At 46.0% G+C, this 24,493-nt stretch overlaps 1 protein-coding gene across 3 annotated transcripts in view; it reads right to left on the bottom strand.

Annotated features, from left to right (window-relative positions):
• The window catches only part of si:ch211-191a24.3 (tensin-3), a 145,130-nt gene that overhangs the window by 78,721 nt on the left and 41,916 nt on the right, over positions 1-24,493 (bottom strand). For all 3 annotated transcript variants that reach the window (XM_046300322.1, XM_046300321.1, XM_046300323.1), the window contains 2 exons: positions 14,479-14,583; positions 6,534-7,463 (listed from right to left, as the gene is read on the bottom strand). In XM_046300322.1, the coding sequence (XP_046156278.1) occupies positions 6,534-7,463; positions 14,479-14,583 (1,035 nt within the window). The remainder of the gene's footprint in view (positions 1-6,533; positions 7,464-14,478; positions 14,584-24,493) is intronic.

Here is a 24,493-nt window from a genome sequence, read left to right as displayed (position 1 = left end):
CTCTGTCTACTCTACCTGCTCTGTCTACACTACCTGCTCTGTCTACTCTACCTGCTCTGCCTACTCTACCTGCTCTGTCTACTCTACCTGCTCTGTCTACACTATCTGCTCTGTCTACTCTACCTGCTCTGTCTACGCTACCTACTCTACCTGCTCTGCCTACTCTACCTGCTCTGTCTACTCTACCTGCTCTGTCTACACTACCTGCTCTGTCTACACTACCTACTCTACCTGCTCTGTCTATACTACCTGCTCTGTCTACTCTACCTGCTCTGTCTACTCTACCTGCTCTGTCTACACTACCTGCTCTGTCTACACTACCTGCTCTGTCTACTCTACCTGCTCTGTCTACACTACCTGATCTGTCTACTCTACCTGCTCTGTCTACTCTACCTGCTCTGTCTACACTACCTACTCTACCTGCTCTGTCTATACTACCTGCTCTGTCTACTCTACCTGCTCTGCCTACTCTACCTGCTCTGTCTACTCTACCTGCTCTGTCTACACTACCTGCTCTGTCTACTCTACCTGCTCTGTCTACACTACCTGCTCTGTCTACTCTACCTGCTCTGTCTACACTATCTGCTCTGTCTACTCTACCTGCTCTGTCTACTCTACCTGCTCTGTCTACACTACCTACTCTACCTGCTCTGTCTACTCTACCTGCTCTGTCTACACTACCTACTCTACCTGCTCTGTCTACACTACCTGCTCTGTCTACACTACCTGCTCTGTCTACTCTACCTGGTCTGTCCATTCTACCTGCTCTGTCTACACTACCTGCTCTGTCTACTCTACCTGCTCTGTCTACACTATCTGCTCTGTCTACTCTACCTGCTCTGTCTACACTACCTACTCTACCTGCTCTGCCTACTCTACCTGCTCTGTCTACTCTACCTGCTCTGTCTACTCTACCTGCTCTGTCTACACTACCTGCTCTGTCTACACTACCTGCTCTGTCTACACTACCTACTCTACCTGCTCTGTCTACTCTACCTGCTCTGTCTACTCTACCTGCTCTGTCTACACTACCTACTCTACCTGCTCTGTCTATACTACCTGCTCTGTCTACTCTACCTACTCTGTCTACTCTACCTGCTCTGTCTACACTACCTGCTCTGTCTACACTACCTGCTCTGTCTACTCTACCTGCTCTGTCTACACTACCTGCTCTGTCTACTCTACCTGCTCTGTCTACTCTACCTGCTCTGTCTACACTACCTGCTCTGTCTACACTACCTGCTCTGTCTACACTACCTACTCTACCTGCTCTGTCTACTCTACCTGCTCTGTCTACTCTACCTGCTCTGTCTACACTACCTACTCTACCTGCTCTGTCTATACTACCTGCTCTGTCTACTCTACCTACTCTGTCTACTCTACCTGCTCTGTCTACACTACCTGCTCTGTCTACACTACCTGCTCTGTCTACTCTACCTGCTCTGTCTACACTACCTGCTCTGTCTACTCTACCTGCTCTGTCTACTCTACCTGCTCTGTCTACACTACCTACTCTACCTGCTCTGTCTACTCTACCTGCTCTGTCTACACTACCTACTCTACCTGCTCTGTCTACACTACCTGCTCTGTCTACACTACCTGCTCTGTCTACTCTACCTGCTCTGTCTACACTACCTGCTCTGTCTACTCTACCTGCTCTGTCTACACTACCTACTCTACCTGCTCTGCCTACTCTACCTGCTCTGTCTACTCTACCTGCTCTGTCTACTCTACCTGCTCTGTCTACACTACCTGCTCTGTCTACACTACCTACTCTACCTGCTCTGTCTACTCTACCTGCTCTGTCTACACTACCTACTCTGTCTACACCACCTGCTCTGTCTACACTACCTGCTCTGTCTACTCTACCTGCTCTGTCTACTCTACCTGCTCTGTCTACACTACCTGCTCTGTCTACTCTACCTACTCTACCTGCTCTGCCTACTCTACCTGCTCTGTCTACTCTACCTGCTCTGTCTACACTACCTACTCTACCTGCTCTGTCTACTCTACCTGCTCTGTCTACACTACCTGCTCTGTCTACTCTACCTACTCTACCTGCTCTGCCTACTCTACCTTCTCTGTCTACTCTACCTGCTCTGTCTACTCTACCTGCTCTGTCTACACTACCTGCTCTGTCTATACTACCTGCTCTGTCTACTCTACCTGCTCTGTCTACTCTACCTGCTCTGTCTACTCTACCTGCTCTGTCTACTCTACCTGCTCTGTCTACACTACCTGCTCTGTCTACTCTACCTGCTCTGTCTACACTACCTACTCTACCTGCTCTGTCTACTCTACCTGCTCTGTCTGTCCTTCTGTAGCTCAGTTGGTAGAGCATGGCGCTTGTAACGCCAGGGTAGTGGGTTCGATCCCCGGGACCACCCATACGTAGAATGTATGCACACATGACTGTAAGTCGCTTTGGATAAAAGCGTCTGCTAAATGGCATATATTATTATTATTATTACTCTACCTGCTCTGTCTACACTACCTGCAGTCACCTGAACTGAAATCAACACGCTTGGCTCTAAATTACATAACTATAATCTAAGTGTTCATATTCGGAAGTTGCTTTCATTTCAGCGCAACTAATGTGTAAACATTTCAACTGTATTAAAATATGACCTTTTTTAACACCACCAAAAATGTGCACCCATTTCTTTTCTAGTGATGTAAGTGTTGAGACGGTGCTTTAAATCCCAGACGAAGCTTTAGTGTTCTTATAGATTCAACAGAAAGACAATATATTCCTTTGAGCCTATTTCAGCCATTACTGTTTGGAAAGGTCATTACAACATTTCTGCATTAGTAATGTTAACGGGGAAAAACAACAGGCACAAGCAATAAAAGTATACAAGAGTCATAGGAGTCAAATTAAAGCAATCAACCCTGCAAGATTTAAGTGACAATAGGATTTTGCACCCCTCAAACACAGGAATTAGATGTCTGAAAAATCCATCCTCAGGTGGGTGGGGCATGTTCATTACTACTCAATGGTGTCTCACTTCCTCTGCATCACTTCAAAGCTTGCTGTCATCGCGACAAGAATCTGGCTGCCATGGCGATATGAATCACGGTGAATTACTGTGAGGCCCTCAGTGGGGTGTTCGGAAGGGTGTCTGGAATTACCGTCATTCTGTAATCGGAGCAGGTCTTCCCTGGAGTGCAGGGTTTCCAAAACACCTGAACTGGATTTGGGAATGTGTGATTACTCTCTATGGTAGATACCGACACACACAGACTTTATGCTCGATTCCCAAATTATTCAAGATGTTTCTATTCCATCTGTCTGGGACTGGGTCCAACTGATCAAGTTGCTCTGATGTACATGCTTAACTTCACTCCTGTTCTTGTAATGTAGCCCTTGTGCTGCTCATATTCACCTCTTTATATTATTTCTCTAATCTTGATATTGAATATTGCATCGTTGGGAAAGAGCTTTTAAGAAAGCATTTCACTGTACTGTTTTACGCCTTCTGTATCATGTGCACATGACAAATAAACTTGAAATAAACACACCGGACAGAACTAGCAGGGGGTAGCTAGGAAGGTAGAGGAACAAACCCCTCACTGATCATACTGTGGTCCTGTGTAGCTCAGTTGGTAGAGCATGGCGCTTGTAACGCCAGGGTAGTGGGTTCGATCCCCGGGACCACCCATACGTAGAATGTATGCACACATGACTGTAAGTCGCTTTGGATAAAAGCGTCTGCTAAATGGCATATATTATATTATTATACTGTATGACTGGAAGTCAACGTTCATTTTTTTACCTTTACAGTATCACTTAGTTGTCACAATATCCCCTTGTCCTGAAACATACAGTACATACAGTAGAGTATGTATACAGTACAGTACAGTACAGTACAGTACAGTACAGTACAGTACAGTACAGTACAGTACAGTACAGTACAGTACAGCACAGTATACAGTACAGTACATACAGTACATACAGTACAGTACAGTACAGTACAGTACAGTACAGTACAGTACAGTACAGTACAGTACATACAGTACATACAGTACATACAGTACATACAGTACATACAGTACATACAGTACATACAGTACATACAGTAATATGCAGTAATATGCAGTAATATGCAGTAATATGCAGTACATACAGTAATATGCAGTACATACAGTAATATGCAGTACAGTGCATACAGTACAGTACATACAATACATACAATACAGTATTATATACTTCAGTACATTCAGTACATTCAGTACATTCAGTACATTCAGTATAGCACTTTTTTATTTTTTTATTTTACCTTTATTTTACTAGGCAAATCAGTTAAGAACAAATTCTTATTTTCAATGACGGCCTAGGAACAGTGGGTTAACTGCCTGTTCAGGGGCAGAATGACAGATTTGTACCTTGTCAGCTCGGGGATTCGAACTTGCAACCTTTCGGTTACTAGTCCAACGCTCTAACCACTATGCTACCCTGCCGCCACATCACAGTACATACAGTAAAGTACAGTAATTACAGTACATATATTACAGTACATACAGTACAGTACATACAGTAAAGTACAGTACATACAGTACATATGGTACAGTACAGTACATACAGTACAGTACATAGAGCACAGTACAGTGCAGTACATACAGTACAGTACATACAGTACATGCAGTACCAATATTACAGTACATACAGTACATACAGTACAAGTACATACAGTATTGTGCATACAGTACATGCAGTACAGTACATACAGTACATGCAGTACATTACAGTACACAGTACAGTACCTACATTAAAGTACATACAGTACAGTACTTACATTACAGTACATACAGTAATATACAGTATATACAGTATAGAATATACAGTACTTACATTACAGTACATAGTCATATATTACAGTACATACAGAACAGTCTAGTGCATACAGTACAGTACATAGAGTACAGTACAATACATAGAGTACAGTACATATAATACTGTATATACAGCACAGCACATAGTACAGCACATACAGTACATACAGTACAGTATAGTACATACAGTACAGTACATAGAGTACATATAGTTCAGTACATACAGTACATACAGTACAGTACAATACACACAGTACATACAGTACAGTTCAGTTCCACCTGCAACAACTACAGCTAAGTTTGATTGGGTTCTGCTATAGTACATGTACTCCTGGCTGTGAAGACATTTCTTCCAGTCGCTTAAAAAATATGTTAAAGATGTTAGTTTGTCATTTAACTGCTTATATAGAAGTATCTATTACCGGCTTAAGCAAACTTTTACACCCACTCAGCAAACACAGTGGACAAGCCCTGGACCATGCCAGACTTTCCTTGGTTAGAAGGGTAGTTTCACAGCCAGGCAGTGTTACATTAAGGTGTATAAAGTGTCTGTGTTGAACTCTGCTATGAGAACATGTCCAAACCTAGCTCTTTACCTGCACCACTCTAAACATCTGAAAACTGGAACAACTTTATTTTCTTTAGCCTGACATCTGGAATCATGTCACTGAGTCAGTCAGTCAGTCAGTAAGTCCCTGAGTCAGTCAGTCAGTCAGTCAGTCACTGAGTCAGTCAGTCAGTCAGTCAGTCAATGAGTCAGTCAGTCAGTCACTGAGTCAGTCAGTCAGTCACTGAGTCAGTCAGTCAGTCAGTCAGTCAGTCAGTCACTGAGTCAGTCAGTCAGTCACTGAGTCAGTCAGTCAGTCAGTCACTGAGTCAGTCAGTCAGTCAGTCACTGAGTCAGTCAGTCAGTCAGTCACTGAGTCAGTCAGTCAGTCACTGAGTCAGTCAGTCAGTCAGTCAGTCAGTCAGTCAGTCAGTCACTGAGTCAGTCAGTCAGTCAGTCAATGAGTCAGTCAGTCAGTCACTGAGTCAGTCAGTCAGTCACTGAGTCAGTCAGTCAGTCAGTCACTGAGTCAGTCAGTCAGTCAGTCAGTCAGTCAGTCAGTCAGTCAGTCACTGAGTCAGTCAGTCGCTGAGTCAGTCAGTCACTGAGTCAGTCAGTCAGTCACTGAGTCAGTCAGTCAGTCACTGAGTCAGTCAGTCAGTCACTGAGTCAGTCAGTCAGTCACTGAGTCAGTCAGTAAGTCACTGAGTCAGTCAGTCACTGAGTCAGGCAGTCACTGAGTCAGTCAGTCAGACAGACAGCCAGACAGACAGCCAGCCAGACAGACAGAGAGACAGACAGACAGATGTTTTATGGTATGTCTCTGAGGGATTCCACAATGGAAATCTTTAACAGTACAGCTGTAATGTATAAGCCCACTGTTGATCTGTTTCCTTTACATGTCCTTCCATAACCCCGCCTCTGTGAGATGAGGCGTCCTAAATGTGATAATTCTACTGTTACTGAGGACAATAGACTGGAACATGGAAGGGAATAAACCTTTGTGATTCTACTGTACCTTTCCTTGTGATTCTACTGTATCTCAAATACATTTATTAAATTAACAGACACACAGGTATTTAATTTCAACAGGTTTCTATCTATCAGGTTTCTATTCTATCAATGGTACCCTGCTCTGCTAATATGGTCTTACCTGATTGGCTGGCGTTGGCATGTGTTGTCGTATGGTTGTTACCATTGGTGTAGAGGGAGGTGGAGAGAACAAGGGGGAGGGGGGTGTGTCGGGTGGGAACAGGTATGAAGGTGGGGTCCAGATCTAGGATCAGCTGGTTAAGCTGCTCGATGGACTCATCAATGTCTGTGGCTAACGAGGCAAGCTCCTCCTGCCCGCAAGGTTCCCCTGAGGGCAACGGTGTATGGGTGGTGTGTGAGGCGTGTGTGTGACTGTCTGTCTGTACAGGCGACCCCACCCCTCCCTCCACTCCTCTCTTCACTGACTCTCTGCTGCTGCTCCCCCCATTGGGCATGTCTGGAAGTGACAAGGTGTTTGGACCAATCAGAGAAAGTGTATCCACAGGGCTGTCCTGCCCCCTGACGACTATCTGCTGCTGCTGCACCCATGATTGGGTGGAGGGGGTGAAGTATCCACTTCCACTCTGGACCAATCCCTGGGCTTCAGGTATGCTCTCAGAGGAGAACGAGCCAATGCTAGCCTCGGGGCTAACCTCGTCATCATAAAGGATGTCTGACTCCCTCTCGCTAAGAGAGGCCTTCACAGGCTGCCCTAACCCAGCTTCATCCCCCTCCATCTCCCTCGCTGCGTTACAGGAGGCTGGGAGGTCAGTTATGTCCTCCAGATGAGGTTCCAGGCCGACCCCAGATAGAAGCCGCCTGAGCTGGGTAAGTTCGTCCTGACTGGGCCCTCTCTTGGGGCTCACTGCAGTAATACCTCCGGTCCTCTGGGAGGCGATAGAGAGGCCTGAGTCTTTGCTGGCTGACAGTTTAAGGTCACTGGGGATAGGGCAGCTGGTTGCCAGGTGAAATGGAGCTCCTTCGTCACTACTTCCCTTCCTTACTCTGGCGGATAGGTTGCCATCAACAGGGCCCGGGCTACGAGGAAGAGCTGAGTAAGAGGAGGAGAGGAAGAGTAAGACAGACAGCCATAACAAATAGTGAATATTTACACACATACTCACATCTACTGAGTCACACATATTACACGCTTTACAACCTACAATCCTCACCCTCCTGTCTTAGTCATCCTCTGACACACACATTCACAGATACATACACACACACAGACGTTTGCCTTGTCTCCAGACCAGACACACTCCATCTAGATAACAGCAGTGTCTTTGTGTGAGCTCTACATTGCGTGTGTGTCTTTATCTGCATAGTTGCTTCTGTCTCAGAAAGAACACACCAAGCCTGACAGAGCAGAGGACCCCTCCCTCCACCTGGGCTCTGATATGACAGATAGCACGGCATTAGTCTGTTAGCTAGTGTGTTCACAGTCAACCACCAGCACCATTCATTATGCAGGCAACACAAACACATGCTACATCACATCGCCTAACACCTAGCTCACCCAGACCAGAATGGAATACATGGAATATGAATGAACAAATGAAGAATCTTAAGCCTATGGGACAGAGACACTTTGGAAAAGACTATGGGACACAGACACTTTGGAAAAGCCTATGGGACACAGACACTTTGTAAAAGCCTATGGGACACAGACACTTTGGAAAAGCCTATGGGACAGAGACACTTTGGAAAAGCCTATGGGACACAGACACTTTGGAAAAGCCTATGGGACACAGACACTTTGGAAAAGCCTATGGGACAGAGACACTTTGGAAAAGCCTATGGGACACAGACACTTTGGAAAAGCCTATGGGACAGAGACACTTTGGAAAAGCCTATGGGACACAGACACTTTGGAAAAGCCTATGGGACACAGACACTTTGGAAAAGCCTATGGGACAGCGACACTTTGGAAAAGCCTATGGGACACAGACACTTTGGAAAAGCCTATGGGACAGAGACACTTTGGAAAAGCCTATGGGACAGAGACACTTTGGAAAAGCCTATGGGACACAGACACTTTGGAAAAGCCTATGGGACAGAGACACTTTGGAAAAGCCTATGGGACACAGACACTTTGGAAAAGCCTATGGGACACAGACACTTTGGAAAAGCCTATGGGACAGAGACACTTTGGAAAAGCCTATGGGACACAGACACTTTGGAAAAGCCTATGGGACAGAGACACTTTGGAAAAGCCTATGGGACACAGAAACTTTGGAAAAGCCTATGGGACACAGACACTTTGGAAAAGCCTATGGGACAGAGACACTTTGGAAAAGCCTATGGGACACAGACACTTTGGAAAAGCCTATGGGACAGAGACACTTTGGAAAAGCCTATGGGACACAGACACTTTGGAAAAGCCTATGGGACAGAGACACTTTGGAAAAGCCTATGGGACACAGACACTTTGGAAAAGCCTATGGGACACAGACACTTTGGAAAAGCCTATGGGACAGAGACACTTTGGAAAAGCCTATGGGACACAGACACTTTGGAAAAGCCTATGGGACAGAGACACTTTGGAAAAGCCTATGGGACACAGACACTTTGGAAAAGCCTATGGGACACAGACACTTTGGAAAAGCCTATGGGACAGAGACACTTTGGAAAAGCCTATGGGACAGAGACACTTTGGAAAAGCCTATGGGACACAGACACTTTGGAAAAGCCTATGGGACACAGACACTTTGGAAAAGCCTATGGGACAGAGACACTTTGGAAAAGCCTATGGGACACAGACACTTTGGAAAAGCCTATGGGACAGAGACACTTTGGAAAAGCCTATGGGACAGAGACACTTTGGAAAAGCCTATGGGACACAGACACTTTGGAAAAGCCTATGGAACAGAGACACTTTGGAAAAGCCTATGGGACACAGACACTTTGGAAAAGCCTATGGGACAGAGACACTTTGGAAAAGCCTATGGGACACAGACACTTTGGAAAAGCAGAAAGGAGAGACAAAATAAGTGATCAATGAGCTACTGTGAGAGGGCACGGATGGCAAGCTCAAACACACACACACACACACACACACACACACACACACACACACACACACACACACACACACACACACACACACACACACACACACACACACACACACACACACACACACACACACACACACACACACACACACACACACACACACACACACACGTGACCTCTGAAGTGTAACCCTAACGTCAGAGTAAACCAGGAAAGACAAGTGGCTACTGCTGAGTCTCTACTCAGCTTTATACAACTCCACAAAAAATTAAACATGAACAATTTCCTCACATACAGTGCTTTGCAAAAGTATTCAGACCCCCTGGATTTCTTTCCGGTTTATCGTGTTAGAACGTGGGATTAAAATAGATTTTTGTCAAAAATCTACACAAAATACTCTGTAATGTATCATAACAAAAGTTGGAGTTGCTTACCAAGAAGAAAGTGAATGTTCCTGACTGGCCAAGTCTCCATTTTGACTGCTTGAAATCTGCTTGAAAATCTATGGCAAGACTTGAACATTGCTGTCCAACATTTTGACAGAGCTTGAAGAATTTTGAAATAAATAATGGACAAATGTTGCAGGTGTGCAAAGCTTTTAAAGACTTACCCAAGAAGACTCACAGCTGTAATCGATGCCAGAGGTGTTTCTAACATGAACTGACTCAGGGAGCTGACACCTATGCAACAACTATATTTTAGGTATTTTATTTCATTTAAAAGTGGAATTTAAAAGTGGAATGTCTCAACCACTTTGACATTACAGGGTATTTTGTGTAGATTGTTGTAAAACAGTACAATTAAATCCATTTTAATCCCACTTTGTAACACAATAAACTATGAATAATTCCAATGGGCCTGAATACTTTTGCAAGGCATTGTATAGGATGATCTGGGGTAATCTGTTACTGTAAAAAATAAAACATAAACTTCCTGTCACAACACATGCATAGTAGCATTCCTCCATCTGTGGGAAACTGTTGAGACATTTCCACCCTGAAGAGCAACAATAACATACTCTTACTGTAACAACACATGTATAGTTACATACACTCCTAGTGTATGTTACTATACAATGTACAATCTAGAACTATCTATAAAATGTACTATCTAGAACTGTATTTGTTTATTTGGCAGTCCACATAGGAGAACCCTATGTTGGTTCCAGGTCTAACCTTTTTGGGTTCCACATAGAACCCTTTTCACCGACGGTTGTACATGGAACTATGGGGACTGCCGAAGAACCCTATTGCATTTGACCAGGGCCCATATAACACTGGTCAAAAGTGGCGCCCTATATAGTGAATAGGGTGCCATTTAGAATGAACTTCTTGTCTCATTCATAAAACTGCCTTAGCAGCCAGATTGTTGAATCTAAAGAGCAGTAAAATAAAGACATTATAAATGCATAGCTACCTCTATAACATGCTAACCTGCAACATGTGTGGGTGCTTCTGAACCAGTTATGTCCAGATGAATATCATAACAAAGCTACACGCACGCACGCACGCACGCACGCACGCACGCACGCACGCACGCACGCACGCACGCACGCACGCACGCACGCACGCACGCACGCACGCACGCACGCACGCACGCACGCACGCACACACACACACACACACACACACACACACACACACACACACAAATACATAGTGAAGTCCTTCAGTCCAGCGAGACTCTGATACTCAAATACCAGACATGCATGGTAATGCCACACAGCTGGTCTAACAGACACACACACAGACACACACACGTCCCATCTCACTCATCACTGTATGACATACTGAACAAGCAGCAACACAGACACAACTATACCCTGTAACTGACACTAAATCCTGTCACAACAAAACAACTCACTAACATCACTCACAGGACAGACATTCACTAATACAATAAGTACTACAACAACTTAGAGCTACAATGTTCTCCCTATACCAACTGTAACACAACATCACATCGACTTACATCGTCACTAAATCTGGAAGAAATGCCTCACTCGTCCCTTCAAAATGTGAGGGAGAGTCGGAGAGAACCCAGATGACAAACACATGGTTGAAGGGGAACAAGAAAGAGAAAGGAATAAATCATTGAAAAGGACAGAGAAAGAAGAGAAGACAAAGAGAGGATAAAGATAGAGAAGAGAGTGGTAACCGTTCAGACCAGGTTTTGTGTAGAGCTCCTCTCCTCTTCTGTCGTCCCTCTTTCTCTAAGGCAGCTAAAGGAAGACTAGCAGAGAGTAACATTCTTTCTCTCTTTCTCTAAAGGTGCTAACTGCCCCCCTGGGTCCCCCTACGCGCTCTCTCTCTCTCCCCATCTCTCTCTCTCCTTCTCTCTCTCTCGTTCTCCCTTCCCCTCTCTCTCTCTCCCCATCTCTCTCTCCTTCTCTCTCTCTCTTTCTCCCTTCCCCTCTCTCGCTCTCTCCTTCTCTTTTCCCCTCTCTCCTTCTCCCTTTCTCTCTCTCTCTTCCCCTCTCTCTCTCACTCTCTCTTCTTTAAGCGCTCGACTCACCACCTACTCTTACACTCCAAAAGATTCTGTTTTGCTCTGGGTATCTCTCTCTCTCTCACTCTCACTCTTTCCCTTCCTCTCTCAGTACCTCCAGGGGGACGGTATGGAAACCTGCAACCTGAACCTGACAAAGTAGAAATGGGGAGAAGAGAGACATAGGAGAGAAAGGTACAAGGTGATATGTAGAGAGTGATATGTAGCGAGAGAGAAGGGAGAGGGAAAAGGGAAAGGTAGAGAAGGAGAGAGCTGGAAAGAGACAGGGAGAGAGAGAGTGGGTGAGAGAGGGGGGGAGAGGAGAGGAGAAGGAGAGAGAGAAGGAGAGAGAGAGAGAGAGGGAGAGAGAGGGGGAGAGAGGGGGAGAGAGAGGAGAGAGAGAGAGAGAGAGAGGAGGAGGGAGGGAGAGAGAGGGGGAGAGAGAGGAGAGAGAGAGAGAGAGAGAGAGAGAGAGAGAGAGAGAGAGAGAGAGAGAGAGAGAGAGAGAGAGAGGGAGGGGAGGGGAGAGAGAGAGGGAAAGAGAGAGAGGGGGAGAGAAAGAAGGAGAGAGGGGGGGAGGAGAGGGGGGAGAGAAAGAGACAGTTTAACATAGAGAGAAAGACAAGGGGGTTCAAACTGAACCATCTGTGGCTGAAAACTACATTCTTCTGAGTTTCTGTTTTTTCTTTTTCACAAGCTGGCACCCTCATTATGTCTGTGTGTGAGTTTGTCTGTTTACCTGTTAATATACCGTGTCTGTGTGTGTGTGTGCATGTGTGTGCGCGTGTGTGTGTGTGTTTGCGAGTGTGTGTGTGTGCATATGTTTGCATAACTGTTTGCATGGTGCCTTGCCACATTGCTTTCCCAATGCGCTGTCTGTCTAAATGACATGGCTGCCGATATAGACCTGGTTTAAAACAGCTGGGACTCAAACCTCAACCACCGGCTGTAGTGATTGTTACAGTCGTCTGGTCCAGGGTAGTGTGTGTGTGTGTGTGTGTGTGTGTGTGTGTGTGTGTGTGTGTGTGTGTGTGTGTGTGTGTGTGTGTGTGTGTGTGTGTGTGTGTGTGTGTGTGTGTGTGTGTGTGTGTGTGTGTGTGTGTGTGTGTGTGTGTGTGTGTGTGTGTGTGTGTGTGTGTGTGTGTGTGTGTGTGTGTGTTTTCATCAATTCTAAGTGACAAACCTCTTTAAATACCTAGCTGTGGTAAGTCTGCTGTCCAGTGTTCTGAGAACCTTCTACAACACCCCTCCATTCCCTGGAAACACTGAAGTGGCTCGCATTATCGCATAACAACAGGACACCTGCCATTCCTCATCCACATCACAGTATCATCACATTGGACTTGAATCGGAATTTCACATAGAGTGGCAATAAAGTGGTTCTAAAAGGGTCAAGGTTTAGGGTTAGATCCGGAGAATGACCAGGGTCTCCACTAAACACAACGCTTACCTGTGACATCCTGTCTAATAATGAAGTGCTATGCAAGAGGAGACAAGGAGAGAGGGAGCAATTACCTAAAAATAATGCAATGTCCTTAATATGACTGGCGAGAAGGTACGCGAATGATTTTGCCTTCAGGAGAGATGTTACAATACCTAGTCCTTCAGGAGAGATGTTACAATACCTAGTCCCTCAGGAGAGATGTTACAATACCTAGTCCTTCAGGAGAGATGTTACAATACCTAGTCCTTCTGGAGAGATGTTACAATACCTAGTCCTTCTGGAGAGATGTTACAATACCTAGTCCTTCTGGAGAGATGTTACAATACCTAGTCCTTCAGGAGAGATGTTACAATACCTAGTTCTTCAGGAGAGATGTTACAATACCTAGTCCTTCAGGAGAGATGATAGTCCTTCTGGAGAGATGTTACAAAACATAGTCCTTCTGGAGAGATGTTACAATACCTAGTCCTTCAGGAGAGATGTTAGTCCTTCTGGAAAACAATACCTAGTCCTTCTGGAGAGATGTTACAATACCTAGTCCTTCAGGAGAGATGTTACAATACCTAGTCCTTCTGGAGAGATGTTACAATACCTAGTCCTTCTGGAGAGGAGAGATGTTACAATACCTAGTCCTTCTTGGAGAGATGTTACAATACCTAGTCCTTCTGGAGAGATGTTACAATACCTAGTCCTTCTGGAGAGATGTTACAATACCTAGTCCTTCAGGAGAGATGTTACAATACCTAGTCCTTCAGGAGAGATGTTACAATACCTAGTCCTTCTGGAGAGATGTTACAATACCTAGTCCTTCAGGAGAGATGTTACAATACCTAGTCCTTCTGGAGAGATGTTACAATACCTAGTCTTCTTCACCTAGTCCTTCAGGAGAGATGTTACAATAAGTCCTTCTGGAGAGATGTTACAATACCTAGTCCTTCTGGAGAGGTCCTTCAGGAGAGATGTTACAATACCTAGTCCTTCCTTCAGGAGAGATGTTACAATACCTAGTCCTTCAGGAGAGATGTTACAATACCTAGTCCTTCTGGAGAGATGTTACAATACCTAGTCCTTCTGGAGAGATGTTACAATACCTAGTCCTTCAGGAGAGATGTTACAATACCTAGTCCTTCTGGAGAGATGTACTCATAGGAGTCCCGTCGAACCAGGGGGTCCCAGGAATCGTAGTCCACGATGACAGAGGGTCCGTTTTGCCAGTGACCACTGCCTTCAGATGATAAAACCACATAAAGAGAAATAAACAGAGAGCAAGAGAGAGAGACTGAGGAAGACAGAGAATCTCCGTCATGGGTTTGTTGCACAACAGCCCAGCATTGCCAAGGAACACTCATATATTCTGTAACAACATCAGCTGATCCCTGGAGAGGACCATTTTTGTTTATTTACTTTTTAAAATATTGTAGAAAATATGAATTCTTTCCATTTTTTTGTGTGAGTTTGTGTGCGTGATTGAGTATGTGAGTGAGCAAAGTGGAGGTGTGTTTATGTGTATGGATGGTTGAATCCTGAGCTCTTTGCAGTTCTGCTCTGTCTGTTTCTTTGCCTGTATCTGGGAACTGCATTCCTGGGTGATGTGTGTGTGATAAGAACCTTTATTGTTTCCTGTTGAGTGGAGCAGTGTGTGTTACAGAGGAGTGTGTGTTACAGAGGACTGTATGTGTGTTACAGAGGAGTGTGTGTGTGTTACAGAGGACTGTGTGTTACAGAGGAGTGTGTGTTACATAGGAGTGTGTGTTACAGAGGAGTGTGTGTTACAGAGGAGTGTGTGTTACAGAGGACTGTGTGTGTGTTACAGAGGACTGTGTGTGTGTTACAGAGGAGTGTGTGTATGTGTGTGTTACAGAGGAGTGTGTGTTACAGAGCAGTGTGTGTTACAGAGGACTGTGTGTGTGTTACAGAGGACTGTGTGTGTGTTACAGAGGACTGTGTGTGTGTTACAGAGGACTGTGTGTGTGTTACAGAGCAGTGTGTGTTACAGAGCAGTGTGTGTTACAGAGAAGTGTGTGTTACAGAGGACTGTGTATGTGTGTTACAGAGGACTGTGTGTGTGTTACAGAGGAGTGTGTGTTACAGAGGACTGTGTGTATGTTACAGAGGAGTCTGTGTGTGTTACAGAGGAGTGTGTGTGTGTGTGTGTGTGTGTGTGTGTGTGTGTGTGTGTGTGTGTGTGTGTGTGTGTGTGTGTGTGTGTGTGTGTGTGTGTGTGTGTGTGTGTGTGTGTGTGTGTGTGTGTGTTACAGAGGAGTGTGTGTTACAGAGCAGTGTGTGTTACAGAGGAGTGTGTGTTACAGAGGAGTGTGTGTTACAGAGCAGTGTGTGTTACAGAGCAGTGTGTGTTACAGAGCAGTGTGTGTTACAGAGGAGTGTGTGTTACAGAGCAGTGTGTGTTACAGAGGACTGTGTGTGTGTTACAGAGGACTGTGTGTGTGTTACAGAGGACTGTGTGTGTGTTACAGAGGACTGTGTGTGTGTTACAGAGCAGTGTGTGTTACAGAGCAGTGTGTGTTACAGAGAAGTATGTGTTACAGAGGACTGTGTATGTGTGTTACAGAGGACTGTGTGTGTGTTACAGAGGAGTGTGTGTTACAGAGGACTGTGTGTATGTTACAGAGGAGTCTGTGTGTGTTACAGAGGAGTGTGTGTGTGTGTGTGTGTGTGTGTGTGTGTGTGTGTGTGTGTGTGTGTGTGTGTGTGTGTGTGTGTGTGTGTGTGTGTGTGTGTGTGTGTGTGTGTGTGTGTGTGTGTGTGTGTGTGTGTGTTACAGAGCAGTGTGTGTTACAGAGGAGTGTGTGTTACAGAGGAGTGTGTGTTACAGAGCAGTGTGTGTTACAGAGCAGTGTGTGTTACAGAGCAGTGTGTGTTACAGAGGAGTGTGTGTGTGTTACAGAGCAGTGTGTGTTACAGAGGAGTGTGTGTTACAGAGCAGTGTGTGTTACAGAGCAGTGTGTGTTACAGAGCAGTGTGTGTTACAGAGGAGTGTGTGTGTGTTACAGAGCAGTGTGTGTTACAGAGGATTGTGTGTTACAGAGCAGTGTGTGTTACAGAGCAGTGTGTGTTACAGAGCAGTGTGTGTTACAGAGCAGTGTGTGTTACAGAGCAGTGTGTGTTACAGAGCAGTGTGTGTTACAGAGGAGTGTGTGTGTGTTACAGAGCAGTGTGTGTTACAGAGGAGTGTGTGTGTGTGTTACAGAGCAGTGTGTGTTACAGGGGAGTGTGTGTGTGTGTTACAGACCAGTGTGTGTTACAGAGGAGTGTGGGTTACAGAGGAGTGTGTGTGTGTGTGTGTGTGTGTTACAGAGGAGTGTGGGTTACAGTGGAGTGTGTGTTACAGAGGAGTGTGTGTTACAGAGGAGTGTGTGTTACAGAGGAGTGTGTGTTACAGAGGAGTGTGTGTTACAGAGGAGTGTGTGTTACAGAGGACTGTGTGTGTGTTACAGAGGAGTGTGTGTGTGTGTTACAGAGGAGTGTGTGTTACAGAGGAGTGTGTGTTACAGAGGACTGTGTGTGTGTTACAGAGGAGTGTGTGTGTGTGTGTGTGTGTGTGTGTGTGTGTGTGTGTGTGTGTGTGTGTGTGTGTGTGTGTGTGTGTGTGTGTGTGTGTGTGTGTGTGTGTGTGTGTGTGTGTGTGTGTGTGTGTGTGTGTGTGTGTGTGTGTGTGTGCTACAGAGGAGTGTGTGTTACAGAGGACTGTGTGTGTGTTACAGAGGAGTGTGTGTGTGTGTGTGTTACAGAGGAGTGTGTGTTACAGAGGACTGTGTGTGTGTTACAGAGCAGTGTGTGTGTGTTACAGAGCAGTGTGTGTTACAGAGGAGTGTGTGTGTGTGTGTGTGTGTGTGTGTGTGTGTGTGTGTGTGTGTGTGTGTGTGTGTGTGTGTGTGTGTGTGTGTGTGTGTGTGTGTGTGTGTGTGTGTGTGTGTGTGTGTGTGTGTGTGTGTGTGTGTGTGTGTGTGTGTGTGCTACAGAGGAGTGTGTGTTACAGAGCAGTGTGTGTTACAGAGGAGTGTGGGTTACAAGAGGACTGTGTGTGTGTTACAGAGGACTGTGTGTGTGTTACAGAGGAGTGTGTGTTACAGAGGAGTGTGTGTGTGTGTGTGTGTGTGTGTGTGTGCGTGCGTGCGTGCGTGCGTGCGTGCGTGCGTGCGTGCGTGCGTGTGTGTGTGTGTGTGTGCTACAGAGGAGTGTGTGTTACAGAGCAGTGTGTGTTACAGAGGAGTGTGGGTTACAAGAGGACTGTGTGTGTGTTACAGAGGACTGTGTGTGTGTTACAGAGGAGTGTGTGTTACAGAGGACTGTGTGTGTGTTACAGAGCAGTGTGTGTTACAGAGAAGTGTGTGTTACAGAGGACTGTGTATGTGTGTTACAGAGGAGTGTGGGTTACAGAGGAGTGTGTATTACAGAGGAGTGTGGGTTACAGAGCAGTGTGTGTGTGTTACAGAGCAGTGTGTGTTACAGAGGAGTGTGTGTGTGTTACAGAGCAGTGTGTGTGTGTTACAGAGCAGTGTGTGTTACAGAGGAGTGTGTGTTACAGAGGAGTGTGGGTTACATAGCAGTGTGTGTTACAGAGGAGTGTGTGTTACAGAGGAGTGTGTGTTACAGAGGAGTGTGTGTGTGTTACAGAGCAGTGTGTGTGTGTTACAGAGCAGTGTGTGTTACAGAGGAGTGTGTGTTACAGAGGAGTGTGTGTGTGTTACAGAGCAGTGTGTGTGTTACAGGGCAGTGTGTGTTACAGAGGAGTGTGTTACAGAGGAGTGTGTGTTACAGAGGAGTGTGTGTTACAGAGCAGTGTGTGTTACAGAGGAGTGTGTGTTACAGAGGAGTGTGTGTGTGTTACAGAGCAGTGTGTGTGTGTGTTACAGAGCAGTGTGTGTTACAGAGCAGTGTGTGTTACAGAGGAGTGTGTGTTACAGAGGAGTGTGTGTGTGTTACAGAGCAGTGTGTGTGTGTTACAGAGCAGTGTGTGTTACAGAGGAGTGTGTGTTACAGAGGAGTGTGTGTTACAGAGGAGTGTGTGTGTGTTACAGAGCTGTGTGTGTTACAGAGGAGTGTGTGTGTGTTACAGAGCTGTGTGTGTTACAGAGGAGTGTGTGTGTGTTACAGAGAAGTGTGTGTTACAGAGGAGTGTGTGTGTGTTACAGAGCAGTGTGTGTTACAGAGGAGTGTGTGTGTGTTACAGAGCAGTGTGTGTTACAGCAGAGTGTGTGTGTGTGTTACAGAGCAGTGTGTGTTACAGAGGAGTGTGTGTTACAGAGGAGTGTGTGTTACAGAGGAGTGTGTGTTACAGAGCAGTGTGTGTTACAGAGGAGTGTGTGTTACAGAGGAGTGTGTGTGTGTGTTACAGAGGAGTGTGGGTTACAGAGCAGTGTGTGTTACAGAGGAGTGTGTGTGTGTGTTACAGAGCAGTGTGTGTTACAGAGGAGTGTGTGTTACAGAGGAGTGTGTGTTACAGAGGAGTGTGGGTTACAGAGCAGTGTGTGTTACAGAGGAATGTGTGTTACAGAGCAGTGTGTGTTACAGAGGAGTGTGTGTTACAGAGCAGTGTGTGTTACAGAGCAGTGTGTGTGTGTGTTACAGAGGAGTGTGTGTTACAGAGGAGTGTATGTTACAGAGGAGTGTGTGTTACAGAGGAGTGTGTGTTACAGAGGAGTGTGGGTTACAGAGGAGTGTGTGTTACAGAGCAGTGTGTGTTACAGAGGAGTGTGGGTTACAGAGCAGTGTGTGTTACAGAGCAGTGTGTGTTACAGAGGAGTGTGGGTTACAGAGGAGTGTGTGTGTGTTACAGAGCAGTGTGTGTGTGTTACAGAGCAGTGTGTGTTACAGAGGAGTGTGTGTTACAGAGGAGTGTGTGTGTGTTACAGAGCTGTGTGTGTTACAGAGGAGTGTGTGTGTGTTACAGAGGAGTGTGTGTGTGTTACAGAGCAGTGTGTGTTACAGAGGAGTGTGTGTGTGTTACAGAGCAGTGTGTGTTACAGAGGAGTGTGTGTTACAGAGGAGTGTATGTTACAGAGGAGTGTGTGTTACAGAGGAGTGTGGGTTACATAGCAGTGTGTGTTACAGAGGAGTGTATGTTACAGAGGAGTGTGTGTTACAGAGCAGTGTGTGTTACAGAGGAGTGTGTGTGTGTTACAGAGCAGTGTGTGTGTGTTACAGAGCAGTGTGTGTTACAGAGGAGTGTGTGTTACAGAGGAGTGTGTGTGTGTTACAGAGCTGTGTGTGTTACAGAGGAGTGTGTGTGTGTTACAGAGGAGTGTGTGTGTGTTACAGAGCAGTGTGTGTTACAGAGGAGTGTGTGTGTGTTACAGAGCAGTGCGTGTTACAGCGGAGTGTGTGTGTGTGTTACAGAGCAGTGTGTGTTACAGAGGAGTGTGTGTTACAGAGGAGTGTGTGTTACAGAGGAGTGTGTGTTACAGAGGAGTGTGTGTTACAGAGGAGTGTGTGTGTGTGTTACAGAGGAGTGTGGGTTACAGAGCAGTGTGTGTTACAGAGGAGTGTGTGTGTGTGTTACAGAGCAGTGTGTGTTACAGAGGAGTGTGTGTTACAGAGGAGTGTGTGTTACAGAGGAGTGTGGGTTACAGAGCAGTGTGTGTTACAGAGGAATGTGTGTTACAGAGCAGTGTGTGTTACAGAGGAGTGTGTGTTACAGAGCAGTGTGTGTTACAGAGCAGTGTGTGTTACAGAGGAGTGTGTGTTACAGAGGAGTGTGTGTTACAGAGGAGTGTGTGTTACAGAGGAGTGTATGTTACAGAGGAGTGTGTGTTACAGAGGAGTGTGTGTTACAGAGGAGTGTGGGTTACAGAGGAGTGTGTGTTACAGAGCAGTGTGTGTTACAGAGGAGTGTGGGTTACAGAGCAGTGTGTGTTACAGAGCAGTGTGTGTTACAGAGGAGTGTGGGTTACAGAGCAGTGTGTGTTACAGAGGAGTGTGTGTGTGTTACAGAGGAGTGTGTGTTACAGAGCAGTGTGTGTTACAGAGGAGTGTGTGTTACAGAGCAGTGTGTGTTACAGAGCAGTGTGTGTTACAGAGCAGTGTGTGTTACAGAGCAGTGTGTGTTACAGAGGAGTGTGTGTTACAGAGGAGTGTGGGTTACAGAGCAGTGTGTGTGTGTTACACAGCAGTGTGTGTTACAGAGGAGTGTGTGTTATAGAGGAGTGTGTGTTACAGAGCAGTGTGTGTTACAGAGGAGTGTGTGTGTGTTACAGAGCAGTGTGTGTGTGTTACAGAGCAGTGTGTGTTACAGAGGAGTGTGTGTTACAGAGGAGTGTGTGTTACAGAGGAGTGTGTGTTACAGAGGAGTGTGGGTTACAGAGGAGTGTGTGTTACAGAGGAGTGTGTGTTACAGAGGAGTGTGTGTTACAGAGGAGTGTGGGTTACAGAGCAGTGTGTGTTACAGAGGAATGTGTGTTACAGAGCAGTGTGTGTTACAGAGGAGTGTGTGTTACAGAGCAGTGTGTGTTACAGAGCAGTGTGTGTTACAGAGGAGTGTGTGTTACAGAGGAGTGTGTGTTACAGAGCAGTGTGTGTTACAGAGGAGTGTGGGTTACAGAGCAGTGTGTGTTACAGAGCAGTGTGTGTTACAGAGGAGTGTGGGTTACAGAGCAGTGTGTGTTACAGAGGAGTGTGTGTGTGTTACAGAGGAGTGTGTGTTACAGAGCAGTGTGTGTTACAGAGCAGTGTGTGTTACAGAGGAGTGTGTGTTACAGAGGAGTGTATGTTACAGAGGAGTGTGTGTTACAGAGCAGTGTGTGTTACAGAGCAGTGTGTGTTACAGAGTGTGTGTGTTACAGAGGAGTGTGGGTTACAGAGCAGTGTGTGTGTGTTACACAGCAGTGTGTGTTACAGAGGAGTGTGTGTTATAGAGGAGTGTGTGTTACAGAGCAGTGTGTGTTACAGAGGAGTGTGTGTGTGTTACAGAGCAGTGTGTGTGTGTTACAGAGCAGTGTGTGTTACAGAGGATTGTGTGTTACAGAGGAGTGTGGGTTACATAGCAGTGTGTGTTACAGAGGAGTGTGTGTTACAGAGGAGTGTGTGTTACAGAGCAGTGTGTGTTACAGAGGAGTGTGTGTTACACAGGAGTGTGTGTGTGTTACAGAGCAGTGTGTGTGTGTTACAGAGCAGTGTGTGTTACAGAGGAGTGTGTGTTACAGAGCAGTGTGTGTTACAGAGAGTGTGTGTGTGTTACAGAGCAGTGTGTGTGTGTTACAGAGCAGTGTGTGTTACAGAGGAGTGTGTGTTACAGAGGAGTGTGTATTACAGAGCAGTGTGTGTTACAGAGGAGTGTGTGTGTGTTACAGAGCAGTGTGTGTGTGTGTTACAGAGCAGTGTGTGTGTGTGTTACAGAGCAGTGTGTGTTACAGAGGAGTGTGTGTTACAGAGGAGTGTGTGTGTGTTACAGAGCAGTGTGTGTTACAGAGCAGTGTGTGTTACAGAGGAGTGTGTGTTACAGAGGAGTGTGTGTGTGTTACAGAGCAGTGTGTGTGTGTTACAGAGCAGTGTGTGTTACAGAGCAGTGTGTGTTACAGAGGAGTGTGTGTTACAGAGGAGTGTGTGTGTGTTACAGAGCTGTGTGTGTTACAGAGGAGTGTGTGTGTGTTACAGAAAAGTGTGTGTTACAGAGTAGTGTGTGTTACAGAGGAGTGTGTGTGTGTTACAGAGCAGTGTGTGTTACAGAGGAGTGTGTGTGTGTTACAGAGCAGTGTGTGTTACAGCGGAGTGTGTGTGTGTGTTACAGAGCAGTGTGTGTTACAGAGGAGTGTGTGTTACAGAGGAGTGTGTGTTACAGAGGAGTGTGTGTTACAGAGCAGTGTGTGTTACAGAGAGTGTGTGTTACAGAGGAGTGTGTGTGTGTTACAGAGGAGTGTGGGTTACAGAGCAGTGTGTGTTACAGAGGAGTGTGTGTGTGTGTTACAGAGCAGTGTGGGTTACAGAGGAGTGTGTGTTACAGAGGAATGTGTGTTACAGAGCAGTGTGTGTTACAGAGGAGTGTGGGTTACAGAGCAGTGTGTGTTACAGAGGAGTGTGTGTGTGTTACAGAGGAGTGTGTGTTACAGAGGAGTGTGTGTTACAGAGCAGTGTGTGTTACAGAGGAGTGTGTGTTACAGAGGAGTGTGTGTTACAGAGGAGTGTGTGTTACAGAGGAGTGTGGGTTACAGAGGAGTGTGTGTTACAGAGGAGTGTGTGTTACAGAGGAGTGTGTGTTACAGAGGAGTGTGGGTTACAGAGCAGTGTGTGTTACAGAGGAATGTGTGTTACAGAGCAGTGTGTGTTACAGAGGAGTGTGTGTTACAGAGCAGTGTGTGTTACAGAGCAGTGTGTGTTACAGAGGAGTGTGTGTTACAGAGGAGTGTGTGTTACAGAGCAGTGTGTGTTACAGAGGAGTGTGGGTTACAGAGCAGTGTGTGTTACAGAGCAGTGTGTGTTACAGAGGAGTGTGGGTTACAGAGCAGTGTGTGTTACAGAGGAGTGTGTGTGTGTTACAGAGGAGTGTGTGTTACAGAGCAGTGTGTGTTACAGAGCAGTGTGTGTTACAGAGGAGTGTGTGTTACAGAGGAGTGTATGTTACAGAGGAGTGTGTGTTACAGAGCAGTGTGTGTTACAGAGCAGTGTGTGTTACAGAGGAGTGTGTGTTACAGAGGAGTGTGGGTTACAGAGCAGTGTGTGTGTGTTACACAGCAGTGTGTGTTACAGAGGAGTGTGTGTTATAGAGGAGTGTGTGTTACAGAGCAGTGTGTGTTACAGAGGAGTGTGTGTGTGTTACAGAGCAGTGTGTGTGTGTTACAGAGCAGTGTGTGTTACAGAGGATTGTGTGTTACAGAGGAGTGTGGGTTACATAGCAGTGTGTGTTACAGAGGAGTGTGTGTTACAGAGGAGTGTGTGTTACAGAGCAGTGTGTGTTACAGAGGAGTGTGTGTTACACAGGAGTGTGTGTGTGTTACAGAGCAGTGTGTGTGTGTTACAGAGCAGTGTGTGTTACAGAGGAGTGTGTGTTACAGAGCAGTGTGTGTTACAGAGGAGTGTGTGTGTGTTACAGAGCAGTGTGTGTGTGTTACAGAGCAGTGTGTGTTACAGAGGAGTGTGTGTTACAGAGGAGTGTGTATTACAGAGCAGTGTGTGTTACAGAGGAGTGTGTGTGTGTTACAGAGCAGTGTGTGTGTGTTACAGAGCAGTGTGTGTGTGTGTTACAGAGCAGTGTGTGTTACAGAGGAGTGTGTGTTACAGAGGAGTGTGTGTGTGTTACAGAGCAGTGTGTGTTACAGAGCAGTGTGTGTTACAGAGGAGTGTGGTGTTACAGAGGAGTGTGTGTGTGTTACAGAGCAGTGTGTGTGTGTTACAGAGCAGTGTGTGTTACAGAGGAGTGTGTGTTACAGAGGAGTGTGTGTTACAGAGGAGTGTGTGTGTGTTACAGAGCTGTGTGTGTTACAGAGGAGTGTGTGTGTGTTACAGAAAAGTGTGTGTTACAGAGTAGTGTGTGTTACAGAGGAGTGTGTGTTACAGAGCAGTGTGTGTTACAGAGGAGTGTGTGTGTGTTACAGAGCAGTGTGTGTTACAGCGGAGTGTGTGTGTGTTACAGAGCAGTGTGTGTTACAGAGGAGTGTGTGTTACAGAGGAGTGTGTGTTACAGAGGAGTGTGTGTTACAGAGCAGTGTGTGTTACAGAGGAGTGTGTGTTACAGAGGAGTGTGTGTGTGTGTTACAGAGGAGTGTGGGTTACAGAGCAGTGTGTGTTACAGAGGAGTGTGTGTGTGTGTTACAGAGCAGTGTGGGTTACAGAGGAGTGTGTGTTACAGAGGAATGTGTGTTACAGAGCAGTGTGTGTTACAGAGGAGTGTGGGTTACAGAGCAGTGTGTGTTACAGAGGAGTGTGTGTGTGTTACAGAGGAGTGTGTGTTACAGAGGAGTGTGTGTTACAGAGCAGTGTGTGTTACAGAGGAGTGTGTGTTACAGAGCAGTGTGTGTTACAGAGGAGTGTGTGTTACAGAGGAGTGTGGGTTACAGAGGAGTGTGTGTTACAGAGGAGTGTGTGTTACAGAGGAGTGTGTGTTACAGAGGAGTGTGGGTTACAGAGCAGTGTGTGTTACAGAGGAATGTGTGTTACAGAGCAGTGTGTGTTACAGAGGAGTGTGT

Source organism: Oncorhynchus gorbuscha, linkage group LG15 (genome assembly GCF_021184085.1).
Source record: "Oncorhynchus gorbuscha isolate QuinsamMale2020 ecotype Even-year linkage group LG15, OgorEven_v1.0, whole genome shotgun sequence".
NCBI classification, from domain to species: domain Eukaryota; kingdom Metazoa; phylum Chordata; class Actinopteri; order Salmoniformes; family Salmonidae; genus Oncorhynchus; species Oncorhynchus gorbuscha.
This window is presented reverse-complemented; position numbering and strand designations above follow the sequence as displayed.